Source organism: Anomaloglossus baeobatrachus, chromosome 5, assembly GCF_048569485.1.
Source record: "Anomaloglossus baeobatrachus isolate aAnoBae1 chromosome 5, aAnoBae1.hap1, whole genome shotgun sequence".
NCBI lineage: Eukaryota > Metazoa > Chordata > Amphibia > Anura > Aromobatidae > Anomaloglossus > Anomaloglossus baeobatrachus.
The window spans coordinates 124,290,010-124,303,105 of record NC_134357.1 but is presented as its reverse complement, the minus strand read 5'-3'; the positions used below and the strand labels follow the sequence as shown (position 1 = coordinate 124,303,105).

Here is a 13,096-nt window from a genome sequence, read left to right as displayed (position 1 = left end):
AGTATAATATATGGAGGACTTTGTGGGGCAGTATTATATATTATGTACTATGGGGTGAATTATAATACATGGAGAACTATGGGAAATGCATTATAATACATGGAGGACTATGGAGCTGCATTCTAATATATGAAGGGTTATGTGGGACCCTTTACACTATATGGAAGGCTATGTAGGGGCCATTATTGTGTTTGGAGAACTATATACGAGGGGGGACAAAGATACAATCAGGGGATGGGAACGTTTTGTGCTGAGGGGAAAAAGGCTCTTTCCCTCAGCACCCAGCTTTCCCATGCTCTGCTATACATCTTCTCTCAGCACCCAGCTTTCTCATGCTCTGATATAGGAAAGCTGAGTGCTGAGGGAAAGATGTATAGCAAAGCATGGGGAAGCTGGGTGCCGAGGACAAGATGGATATCAGAACATAAGAAAGCTGGGTGCTGATAGAGGGATTTCAGATCATGGGAAATCTGGGTGCTGAGGGTAAGAGCCAAGTGTCAGTGTCATTATCCTGTACCCCAAGTGTCGGTGTATGTGGAGGGGGGCCCAGATCTGAACTTTGCACCGGGGCCCATCAAACTCTAGTTACGCCACTGGGTGCTAGTGATGTATTTTGGTATTGCTTTTGGTTCTGGTGCTGTACACCGTGTGCAGAATTATTAGGCAACTTGTATTTTAGAGGATTTTTTTTATTATTGATCAACAGTTCTCAATCAACCCAAAAGACTCATGAATGTCAAAGCTTAATATTTTTGGAAGTTGGAGTGGTTTTTTTTTTTTAGATTTGGCTATCTTAGGAGGATCTGTTTGTGCAGGTAACTATTACTGTGCAGAATTATTAGGCAACTTAATATAAACCAAATCTATTCCCATCTCACTTGTTTATTGTCACCAGGTAAACCAATATAACTGCACAAAATTTAGAAATAAACATTTCTGACATGCAAAAACAAAACCCCAAAAAATGAGTGCCCAATATCGCCCCCTTTCTTTCTGATGACACTCAGCAGCCGACCATCCATAGTTTCTGTCAGTTGCTTGATCTGTTTACCATCCACATTGCGTGCAGCAGCCACCACAGCCTCCAGACACTGCTCCCAGAGGTGCACTGTTTTCCCTCCCTGTAGAGCTCACATTTTATGAGGGACCACAGGTTCTCTATGGGGTTCAGATCAGGTGAACAAGGGGGCCATGTCATTGTTTTTTCATCTTTTAGACCTTTACTGGCCAGCCACCCTGTGGAGTAGTTGGATGCATGTGATGGAGCATTGTCCTGCATGAAAATCATGTTTTTCTTGAACGATAGCGACTTCTTCCTGTACCACTGCGTGAAGAAGTTGTCTTCCAGAAACTGGCAGTAGGTCTGGGAGTTGAGCTTCACTCCATCCTCAACCCGAAAAGGTCCCACAAGTTCATCTTTGATGATACCAGCCCATACCAGTGCCCACCTCCACCTTGCTGGCGTCTGAGTCGGAGTGGAGCTCTATGCCCTTTACTGATCCAGCCTCTGGCCCATCCATCTGCCCATCAAGAGTCACTCTCATTTCATCACTCCATGAAACCTTTGAAAAATCAGTCTTAAGATATTTCTTGGCCCAGTCTTGACGTTTTATCTTATGTTTCTTGTTCAGAGGTGGTGGTTTTCAGCCTTCCTTACCTTGGCCCTGTCCCTGAGTATGGCACACCTTGTGCTTTTTGATACTCCAGTAACGTTGCAGCTCTGAAATATGGCCAAACTGGTGGCAAATGGCATCTTGGCAGCTTCACGCTTGATTTTCCTCAATTCATAGCGAGTTATTTTGCGCCTATTTTGCCCAACACGCTTCTTGCGACCCTGTTGGCTATTTGCCATGAAACGCTTGATTGTTCGGTGATCACGCTTCAAAAGTTTGGCCATTTGAAGACTGCTGCATCCCTCTGCAAGACATCGCACAATATGGACTTTTCAGAGCCTGTCACATCTCTCTTCTGACCCATTTTACCAAAGGAAAAGAAGTTGCCTAATAATTAAACACACCTTATATAGGGTGCTGATGTCATTACACCGCACCCCTCCTCATTACAGAGATGCACATCAACTGATTTACTTAATTGGTAGTTGGCTCTCAGCCTATACAGCTTGGAGTAGGACGACATGTATAAAAAGTATCATGGGAGCAAAATACTCATTTGCCTAATAATTCTGCACACAGTGTATTTATGTACATTTTACTGATTCTGATCCTGTACACACGTAGCAAGCCATAATTTGTAAAATTACATGACCGCAAGGGTTTCTACATTATGTTAGTAGCATTAAAGGGGTTGTCCAGGTTTGTGATGAAAGTTTCTATGTGACTGCAGACTTCTGAATCCTCAGTGTGCACACTGCACACTGTCAGGACTCTCCGATGCCAGCAGTGAGAGCTTGAGGGCATGTAACTATTGAGTGAGGCTGCAGACGTCCTAATTTGAATGTGGCCGGAAGTAAGCAAATCGCATACTTGCAGTGCCATGACTACTTGCTCATGGCACGGGAAAATCATGACAGTGTGCAGTCCGCAAGCTGTAAGAATTCAGAAGTCTGCAGTCATATAGGATAACTACAAATTTTCCTTGTCGACCTGGACAACCCCTTTAATAATAAAAGTAAGCCCCGTAGCATGCCCAATCAAACAACCTGTAATATACTCAATGTAAGGATTTAGCTCTGCTTGCTAATTCCAGAAGTGATCACATGACCACTTGCAGGTCATTTTAATACTTTGAATCACAATTAGCTTCTCTTCCTGCTTCTCTCTATGGGCTGTAGTATTTGACTGAACATTGAGAGAATTAGGAAGAGCAGCTCATCGGCATGTGTGAAAATGGCGTATGAGCGGTCACATGACAACTACTCAAACCGCATAAGCCGTGTATAGAAGGGGGCGCCAAACTGACCTCCTACTCCATGGACAGGAAAACCTAGATTCACCTCTGATACTGTGTATGGCATACCGTGTACAGACCTCAGCTGCTATGTACTACTCCGGAGACAATACAATAGAGAGCACATTGTGATTTTCAGCAACCATTGCTGCCAGTGAGAACTTTCCCTTTCTGTATTTTTACTATTACTTGGCTGTCTTAACATTGGGATCAATAAAAAAATGTGAGTAACTTTACTTTCTGAGTATAAGTGACGGCTGTGAGTTATCCTGGACTGTGTCTGTATTGTAGTGCTGTAAATCTGAATGTGGCAGAACAGGGTAAGATACAAGCTCATTGGATTTATATCTAAATGCTACATTCGCACTCTACTGTTATGACTAAAAATGTTAACGTTATGGGGCCCCCACCAGATTTTCTGCCCAGGGGCCCCCACCAACCTTAATCCGGCCCTGAGAATACCGCTGATGTGAAACCAGCGTTAATCTGGTTTAGTAGGCTACACAATCATGGGGAAGACTGCTGACTTGACAGATGTCCAGAAGGCAGTCATTGACACACTTCACAAGGAGGGTAAGCCACAAAAGGTCATTGCTAAAGAAGTTAACTGTTCACAGAGTGCTGTTTCAAGAATCAATAATATTAATCGGAAGTTGAGTGGAAGGAAAAAGTGTGATAGAAAAAGATGCACAAGCAACCGGGATAACCGCAGTCTTGAAAGGACTGTTAAGGAAAGATAAAAAGGGGACAAATTGATTATATCTTTGCATTGTAATCACTGAGACTAGAAAGACAAGAGAACTGTCTGAGGACTCGAGAATAAAAATTGTTGAGAAATATCAACAATCTCAAGTTAACAAGCACATCTTCAGAAATCTTGATGTTCTCTTGTCTACCATGCGCAACATAATCAAGAAGATTACAACCATGACACTAATCTTCCTGGATGTGGACGGCAGAAAAAAGTTTCCAAAAGGTTTTGTTACACTTGTTCATTTCCCTTGTGTGTTTTGGTGCAACACACAAAAAACAGAGGGAAAAAAGGCAAATTGTACACAATTTCACACAAAACTCCAAAAATAGGTTGGACAAAATTGTTGGCACCCTTAACTTAAAGGGAACCTGTCAGCAGAAATGTCCCCTAAAACCTAACAGATTCCCCCTCTGCAGCTCCTGGGCTGCATTCTATAAAGGTCCCTGTTATGATTGTGCCCACTTTCTGACCGAAAAAAAGTGTTTATAAAGTTGTACCTTTTTGGCTTCTGATTCTGTAAATCCGTCACGGGGGCGGGCTGCCTGATGGCCGTTATTCTGCCCCCTGGTCCTGTATGCCGCCCCCATCGCTGATTTCAATACTTCTGGACGCCGCCCACTGCTCCAGCCATCCCCGCGCATGCCCAGTGCCCATCTCTCGGGGATGAGCACTGTGCCCAGCGTCACCGCTGGTGACGTGCACGCAGGGTTAAGATTATGGGCGGTGCTGTGATGTTTATTCCTAAGCAACCGCCCATAATCGCGGGACCGCGCTTTCCCCCTCGGCCTGCTTCTTTCTGCGCAAGCGCGCTGCTGCTGACCTCACTTCGCCTCCTTCCCATCTTGCCCCGAGGCAGGAAATAGATGGGAAGAGCGCGGAGCAGTGACTACACCGAAAGCGCGGTCCCGCGATTATGGGCGGTTGCTTAGGAATAAACATCACAGCACCGCCCATAATCTTAACCCTGCGTGCACGTCACCAGCGGTGACGCTGGGCACAGTGCTCATCCCCGAGAGATGGGCACTGGGCATGCGCGGGGATGGCTGGAGCAGTGGGCGGCGTCCAGAAGTATTGAAATCAGCGATGGGGGCGGCATACAGGACCAGGGGGCAGAATAACGGCCATCAGGCAGCCCGCCCCCGTGACGGATTTACAGAATCAGAAGCCAAAAAGGTACAACTTTATAAACACTTTTTTTCGGTCAGAAAGTGGGCACAATCATAACAGGGACCTTTATAGAATGCAGCCCAGGAGCTGCAGAGGGGGAATCTGTTAGGTTTTAGGGGACATTTCTGCTGACAGGTTCCCTTTAATATTTTGTTGCACATCCTATAACTGCAAACGATCACATCCTATAACCATCAACAAGTTTCTTACATCTCTCAACTGGAGTTTTGGACCACTCTTCTTTTGCAAACTGCTCCAGCTCTCTGCTAGTTAAAGGGTGCCTTTTCCCAACAGTATTTTTACAATCTCTCCACAGATGTTCAATGGGATTTTAATCCTGATCCATTGCTGGCCACTTTAGAACTCTCCAGGGCTTTGTTTTCATCCATTTCTGGGTGCTTCTTGAACTATTTTTGAGGTCATTGTCTTGCTGGAAGACCCATGACTTAGGACGCAAACCAAGCTTTCTGATACTGGTCACTACATTGCAACCCAAATTCTTTTGGAAATCTTTAGATTTCATGATGCCTTGCACACAGACAAAGCACATAGTGCTAAAAGCAGCAACATAACCCCAAAAGATCTTTGAACTTCCACTATATTTGACTGTAGGTACTGTGTTCTTTTCTTTGTCATCCTCATTCCACTTTCGGTAAACAGTAGAATGATGTACTTTACCAATAAGCTCTATATTGATCTCATCTGTTCATAAGACCATTGCCAGAAGGATTTTGGCTTACTCATGTGCATTTTGGCAGAATGCAGCCTAGCTTTTTTTATGTCTCTGTGTATGCAGTAGGTTTCTCCTGGGTCTCCTGCCATAGCATATAATTTCATTTAAATGTCGACGGATAGTTCATACTTACACTGATGCACCCTGAGCCTGCAGGACAGCTTGAATTTTTTGGGAACTTTATTGGAGCTGCTTATGCCCCATCCAGACTATCCTGTGTTGCAACCTTTCATCAATTTTTCTCTGCTGTCCAGGGAGATTATCTATCAAGCTATGGGTTGTAAACTTCTTGAATGTGTTGCAAACCATTTACAAGCGAGCATCAAGATCTGTGGAAACAATTGCTTGTGAAAAATTCCGTGCCTGCCACTGACCGAGAGTGACCTATGGAGTCTCACTCGCAGAACAAGGCTCCATAGGATTCAATGGATGTCATGGAACATTATACCATTGGCTTATGTTGGAAGTTTGACAATTTTTTAAAATTAATAAATTGATTTATGAGGGAGAAGGAGGAGTCTTTATTAAATAAACTATTTTTGCTAGTGTGTGTCTTTTTTAACTGTACATTTAACACGTTAGTAATGGGGCATCTGGGTTTGATGCCAGGTGACATCAACCCCAAAATCATTTCCCTAATTACCACCGCACTAATGTATGCGCATGTAATGTGTATGCCATTTCTAACACTTCTAAGGCGGCTTTGGCCTTCTATTTTTAGGCGGGGAAGGGCAAATAACCATGGGCATTCCCAGCCTGATAATATCAGCACCCAGCTGTCTGCTTTAACTTGGCGGATTATCAATTATAGGGGATTTCCCAAGCCGTTTTTAAAAATTACTAAGTGTAAAAAAAACAGCATGGGGTCCCCTTTATTTTTGATAACCAGCCAAGGTAAAGTAGACAGCTGAGGGCTGCAGCTTACAGCACTCTGCTTTAAATTGGCTGGTTATCAAAAAGAGGGGGACCCCACATCATTGTTTTTATTTTTTTTCCTATCTACATTTGTGTATAAGGCAATTGTCCTGCTATTACCCCCATTTTGATTCCTTTTTGTATTCACCTAGCACTTACACCAAAGTTTGGGTCCCTATTGACTTATAAGGGGTTCAGTGTTCAAGTTTGGGTCAAGTCCGGGAACTGAGAGCAAACTTTTAACTAAAGTCTGGTGAACTTAGCAAGCTCGAACATCCACGGGTCTGCTCATCCCTACTTGCTAATCCTTATTGGCAAGAAAGACATTTAGCTAGGACTCACCTTGGACTTTACATTAGGTGATTTAGTGACTCACCCTCCCTGTGGCTGTGGCAAAGAGTTAGCACTGGGTGTACACAGACCTTATGGGATAGGAATAGTGATTCAGAAAGAAATCGCATTGGCAATGCAAGCATACCCCATAAACTTCATCTTCTCAGTCTTTTATTTGAAAAATCTCCTGCACCCATTGTGTCACAGATTTGTCATGGTTAACAGACAATCCTGTGGTGTTCGGCTGTAGAAGATCGCAGTGTTTCACTACACAAAGTGCTCTTTGCCATTCTTTTCTTCATGCTCTGGTACAAATGGTATCCTATGTATCTTCTCTACTTACGGTTAATTCCTTTCCTTTTAGGGCCCTGCATTCACCTACATGCACTACACCAGGAATCTCACTTTAGCCAGGTACCCCAGATACAGTTGGAGATGGGAGAAACTTTTGAGAAAACACCAAACTTAAAAAATTTAGGCCCAACTAAATTTTGCAACTCTTCAAAACCTTTTATGCTAGAATTCTGATGTAAAAGCTTTGATGAATCGGGCCTAAAGTGTATAAAAGAAGTAACGTCTATTTTTTTGGTGTTTTCCACTAGAAAGACACTCAAAACTTTACAACATAAGTCAATAAGTCTCAAATAAGTCAATTGGAAGGTTAAAATAAGTCAATTGGTAGGCTAAAATAATGCCCTGGTTATGCCTAAAATTGCTGAAATAAACACTAAAAAAAATTGGCTGAAAAAAATTAAAAATCGCTCAGTAAATGACCAAAAAAATGCTAAAAACAGACTTTAGGTTTACAAAACTCAAGGAAAAAAGAGTGATGTTTTTAAAAAACAAAAACAAAAAACGGAAGTACTCTTAGAGGGAATGACTTCAACAGTTTTATTCCTTGTGCATATGTTGTACAATTGTCAGGATGATCTGAATTTTTGGATCCGATTTTCATCAGTGTATTGTCAATGTGACGCCCTGGCCTATCAGGTCGTCACAGGGTATTGTGCAATCTGCCCTTCTGCATGTTATCCACCCTCCTTGGTTACGGATCCTGGTCCTTTGGAGTTGCTAACAGCTGAGCCAATCAAAATCCTAGGAACACTTCCCACTTGAACCTACCAGACAGACCATTGGGGGGTCCTGAAGGGAATAGGGTCGCCCACATGGGGGTTGGTGAGGGTAGATTGAGGAAAGTGACAGTTGAGCAGTAGAGTCGAGTTGAGACAGTAGAGAGTGAATGAGGTGAAGTGACTCTCTGGGAGGGAGAGGTCACGGAGCAGGGCTCCTGAGTACTAGATGGCAGACGTTGGTCTGGGCCTGGTAAGAGCTGGAACCCGATCGCAGGGGACAGTGTCAAGGGGCATGGACTGCCGAGGAGGGCAGCCGGCGGCCTTGAGCTATCACCGGGCAGGGGCCAGGGCACGACGGGGTACGTGGACCCCAGGCCGGAAAGTAGCTTCACGCGTTCCGGTAATTTACCTGGGGTGAAGACTTCAAGTGTCATGCCCAACCCGCTCCAAAATCGGGGTACTAGTGCACCGATGGGATAGGACTTTCCCACTACAGTCCAAAGAAATCCTACGCGTGAACCCTGAGAGAAAGCTCACTCCGTTAGCCATACGGGTGAGCGGAACCCGAAAGAGTTTTATACCAACGGGTCCAACAGAGACGAAGGTGCCAAGGACAGCGCCACAGGCTAACAGCAACACCAAGGGCACGGATCCAACCAGGCTCCCCGCAAGCTGCAGTGGTGCTCAGAATTCTGGTTTACAAGCTGTCGGTGTAGTTATTCCAGGACTGAGTGAGTACATTAAAGACCCCTGTTCCTATCTCCACACGGCACCCAAATACCATCCCAACCATCAACGGGCCCCTGGACACAAACCCCCTACCCACGGAGGGGTTAAACATCAGGCTGCCACACCATCGTCACTGGGCTCCCCAACGGCAGAGGTGCTCCCTCACATTACCACGCACCGTGGGCGGTGTCACGAACTTTCCAAAAAACCCCTGTACATATCTCCCCCTCCTTTTAATTGAGTGGCCGCGCGACCCCCGGGTCCGGAGACCCCTCGAGCCACCGCGGCGGTACATCAGTGCTTCAGGTTTTACCATCAGTGTTTCATCCCTGATTTTACATAAGAAAAAGAAAATTGCAAAGCTTCTTCTATCCATTACGTTAATCTCGGACTGCACACAGACTATATACTTATGTCATCCATGTACTTACTGTCTGTGATTTTTCACAGACCCAAAGATCCATGGGTAATATTGATCTGTTACTTGCAGTTACAGTCTGTGGAAAGACACAGACATGTTACAACTCTAGATTATAATGGGTGAAGAACAATAATAGAACACGTCTGTGAAAAACAAATGTCTGAATGAGGCCTTAGAATGATTGTGTATGTGAACAATTTGGCATGTAGTGATTAAGGGGTTTTTATAATTTTACTTTGTTAATGACCTACAGTATCCTAAAGAAAATTTATCAATATACTAAGCCTGGAAAATCCCTTTAAATACTTTTGTTTTGTGTTTGTGATAAATAAGAGTTGAGTTAAATCTTCAGTTCGTGATGAGGACTCGTGGACAACTGCAAATACTACTCTAATCTGCTACCTATTTAGCCCAGTAATAATATAATCATTAATCACATGTTAATTGCCAGCATACTACAAACATGTAATTCCATAATAAAAGAAAAAACAAAGATTTCAGAGTTCTGTATTGGCATATTACAATTCCATGGTGCTAGGATTAGGATGAACCGTTAAGTATAATACAATAAAAGAAATTCCGACTTTTATAAACTGCACGCTGGCTGCACAGTAGTGGATGTACTGGGTATTCCAATGATGTGAATGGGAAAATGCTACAGCAACCAACACAGTGATTACTATGTAGGCCGCATGGAGGTACTGTAAGCTGAGCAAAAGAGCCCGCACCTCACTCTTACTAAGATTTGGACCCCACTCACTATGAGAGTAATATAAAATTTGGTGCTGCTTCACTGGTCTGTACGGATGACAATGAGCTGCATGAGTGAGCTGCTTCACTGGTCAGTATGCCATTTTGTTAAGCATATGTTGGTAAATCTTTTATTTAAATATCTTCTTTATATTTGTTTTCTACAGGTACGGAAGCGAAGCAAGGCTTGTCGTGGTGGACTGCGGGAGAATGATGAACTGGTTGGGATCAATGGGAAGTCTTGTGTTGGATTATCACATGCAGAAACAATGCAAATGATAGACTCATCAGGAGGCAGTCTTCACCTTCGTGTCAAGAGGTAAATAGCTAAAGATACAACATAGATGTGTTTTGCCAGATATAAGGTTTAAAAATAGATGAGACTATGACAATATAATATAGTGCACAAAGAGGTTGTCCACTACTTTTACATTGATGGCCTATTCATAGGATAGGTCATCAATGTCTGATTGTCCAGGGTGCGACATCCTGCACCCCTGCCAATCAGCTGTTGTTGGTGCAGGTGGGGGAAATGTTCCATTCTGGAACTGCCCCGTCTTCTGATAGTGACCATGGCTGGGTACTGTACAGCCGCCTCCCATTCAAATCAATAGGAGATGGCTGAGCAGTACAAGGTTGTGGCCACTATCAGAGGACGGGGCAGCTCCGGAACTGAGCATTTCCTGCTTTCTGCAGCCGATGACACCGAGAACAGCTGATCGGTGGAGGTGCCAGGTGTCGGATCAGACATTGATGACCTATCCTAAGGATTGGCTGTCTGTAAGGTACATTTAGCCATTCACCTAGATCAATTTAGGACACATAAGAGAACCAGACTTGTGGAATTGAAAAAAACAAAAAAGATTGCTTACTTCTGCGCTTGCAAACTTACGTTTAAAGAAGACGTTCCTGTGACATGTATGGTTTAGCGTATACTTTTTTCCCAGCAATTAAATCACTGCACTTTCATTCCTTTTGGAAATATATGAATAGGCAACTAGTTGTTACCATTCCTCTTGGCAATGGGAAACGTACGTATACAATGTGATACTGTCAATCAGTATTATACACTGTGATACTGTTAATCATTAAAGCAGAATACAAGTGATTGCAACCACGACAAGCAAGTCACAAATCATCTGATATGACTGGACGTTTTGGGACTTGCTTGTCACAGTCACAGTACCCTCTTGTATTGTGCTGCAATGTAACAGCAACACCTAGCAAACTTTGGCTGTGCAATAGGTGTCATAGCCCATGTGTAGCCCAAGCCAATTCATAAAGGCTTAATAAGAGAGAATGGCATGACAGAGTTTCAAGTAAAATATAGGGACTACAAATGTAGTATTTACAAAAACAGACATTTCAGGGAACCTGACGAGTAATTTTTAAAGGTGTTTTTAAGATTTAGAATATCAGTGGTCTATCACTAGTACAGGAAATTAATATTAGATTGGTGACGTTTCAGCATCTTCAGTGTTTATCTAGTTTATCTACTTGCATTCCATTTTATTAGTAAGGGTCATACAAAGTGTTGGTTCATTGTGTCAACACTGCAATACACTATGCTGCCACTACTAACTAGACTGTTTGCTGGTAGACCGCATGAAATATTGAAAGTGCTGCAGACCTTACAAGAATACTGCGTTCCATTTGAGGAGATAATCAGTAGAGGTGCCCACAGTCAGATATAGATGACTAAAGGCCGCTTTACACGCTACGATATATCTAACGATATGTCGTAGGGGTCATGTCGTTAGTGACACACATCCGGCCTCGTTTGACATATCGTAGCGTGTAACACAAATGAGCGATTGTGAATGAGCAAAAATACTCACCTTATCGTTGCTCGTTGACACGTCGCTCATTTTCAAAAAAATCGAACGTCCTTCTGTGCTCCGGTTGTTCATCGTTCCCGAGGCAGCACACGCCGCTCCGTGTGACACCCCGGGAACGATGAACTGCAGCTTACCTGCGGCCACCGGCAATGCGGAAGGAAGGAGGTTGGCGGGATGTTTACGTCCCGCTCATCTCCACCCCTCCGCTTCTATTGGCCGGCCACTGTGTGACATCGCTGTGACGCCGCACGAACCGCCCCCTTAGAAAGGAGGCAGTTCGCCGGCCAGAGCGACATCGCAGGGCAGGTAAGTCCGTGTGACGGGGTTAAGCGAGGTTGTGCGGCACGGGCAGCGATTTGCCCGTGTTGCACAACCGACGGGGGCGGGTACAATCGCTTGTGATCTCGCTAGCGAGATCGCAGCGTGTAAAGCCCGCTTTATTCTAACAATTGGCCAACAATATTCTGTTGGGAGAAAACCTAAGTTCTTGTTGTAAACATTATGGACAGGATTATTTTCCAAGATTTGGGTGGATCACTACTAGAATCTAATATAAAAGTGCATCTCAATAAATTAGAATATCTTCAAAAAGTTAAATTATTTCAGTAATTCAATACAAAAAGGGAAACACATATTATATAGAGTCATTACACACAGAGTGATCTATTTCAAGTGTTTATTTCTGTTAATGTTGATGATTATGGCTTACAGCCAATGAAAACCCAAAATCTAAAAGTCATTAACTCAGAAAATGAGAATAATTACAACAAAACACCTGCAAAGGCTTCCTAAGCCTCTAAAATGGTCCCTTAGCCTGATTCAGTAGGCTACACAATCATGGGGAAGACTGCTGACTTGACAGATATCAAGAAGGTTGTCATTGACACACGCCACAAGGAGGGTAAGCCACAAAAGGTCATTGCTGAATAGGCTGGCTGTTCTCAGAGTGCTATACCCAAGCATATTTATAGACATTTGGGTGAAAGGAAAAAGTGTGGTAGAAAAAGGTGTACAAGCAATCGGTATAACTGCAGTCTTGATAGGATTGTTAAGAAAAGTCCATTCAAAAATTTGGGAGAGATTCACAAGGAGTGGACTGCTGCTGGAGTCAGTGCTTCAAGAGCCACCATACACAGATGTATCTAGGACATGGGCTACAACTGTCGCATTCCTTGTGTCAAGCCACTCATGACCAATATATTCAGAAAAACCCCGGCACACAGAATGAGAAAAAGAGTTATCCAGTCAAAGGTTGCTTTTTAATATGCTGGTGTTTTATTCAGGAGAATTTTCCATAACAGTCAGTGTGTGGCAATAAAAGACGGTTTTAAGTCTGACGTTTCAGTTCGTACAAGAGCCTTCACCAGGGACATGAAATACTAGAACAGTTTTGAACAGAAAAAAAACCACAAAGAAAAAGAATTACAATAGCATCATAATATGAATACACAGCATATCAACATAACGCCTGTAGGA

At 43.5% G+C, this 13,096-nt stretch overlaps 1 protein-coding gene across 1 annotated transcript in view; it reads left to right on the top strand.

Annotated features, from left to right (window-relative positions):
* The window catches only part of SYNPO2L (synaptopodin 2 like), a 139,713-nt gene that overhangs the window by 54,500 nt on the left and 72,117 nt on the right, over positions 1 to 13,096 (top strand). The window contains exon 2 of the mRNA XM_075348838.1: positions 9,950 to 10,101. Coding sequence (XP_075204953.1) covers positions 9,950 to 10,101 — 152 coding nt within the window. The remainder of the gene's footprint in view (positions 1 to 9,949; positions 10,102 to 13,096) is intronic.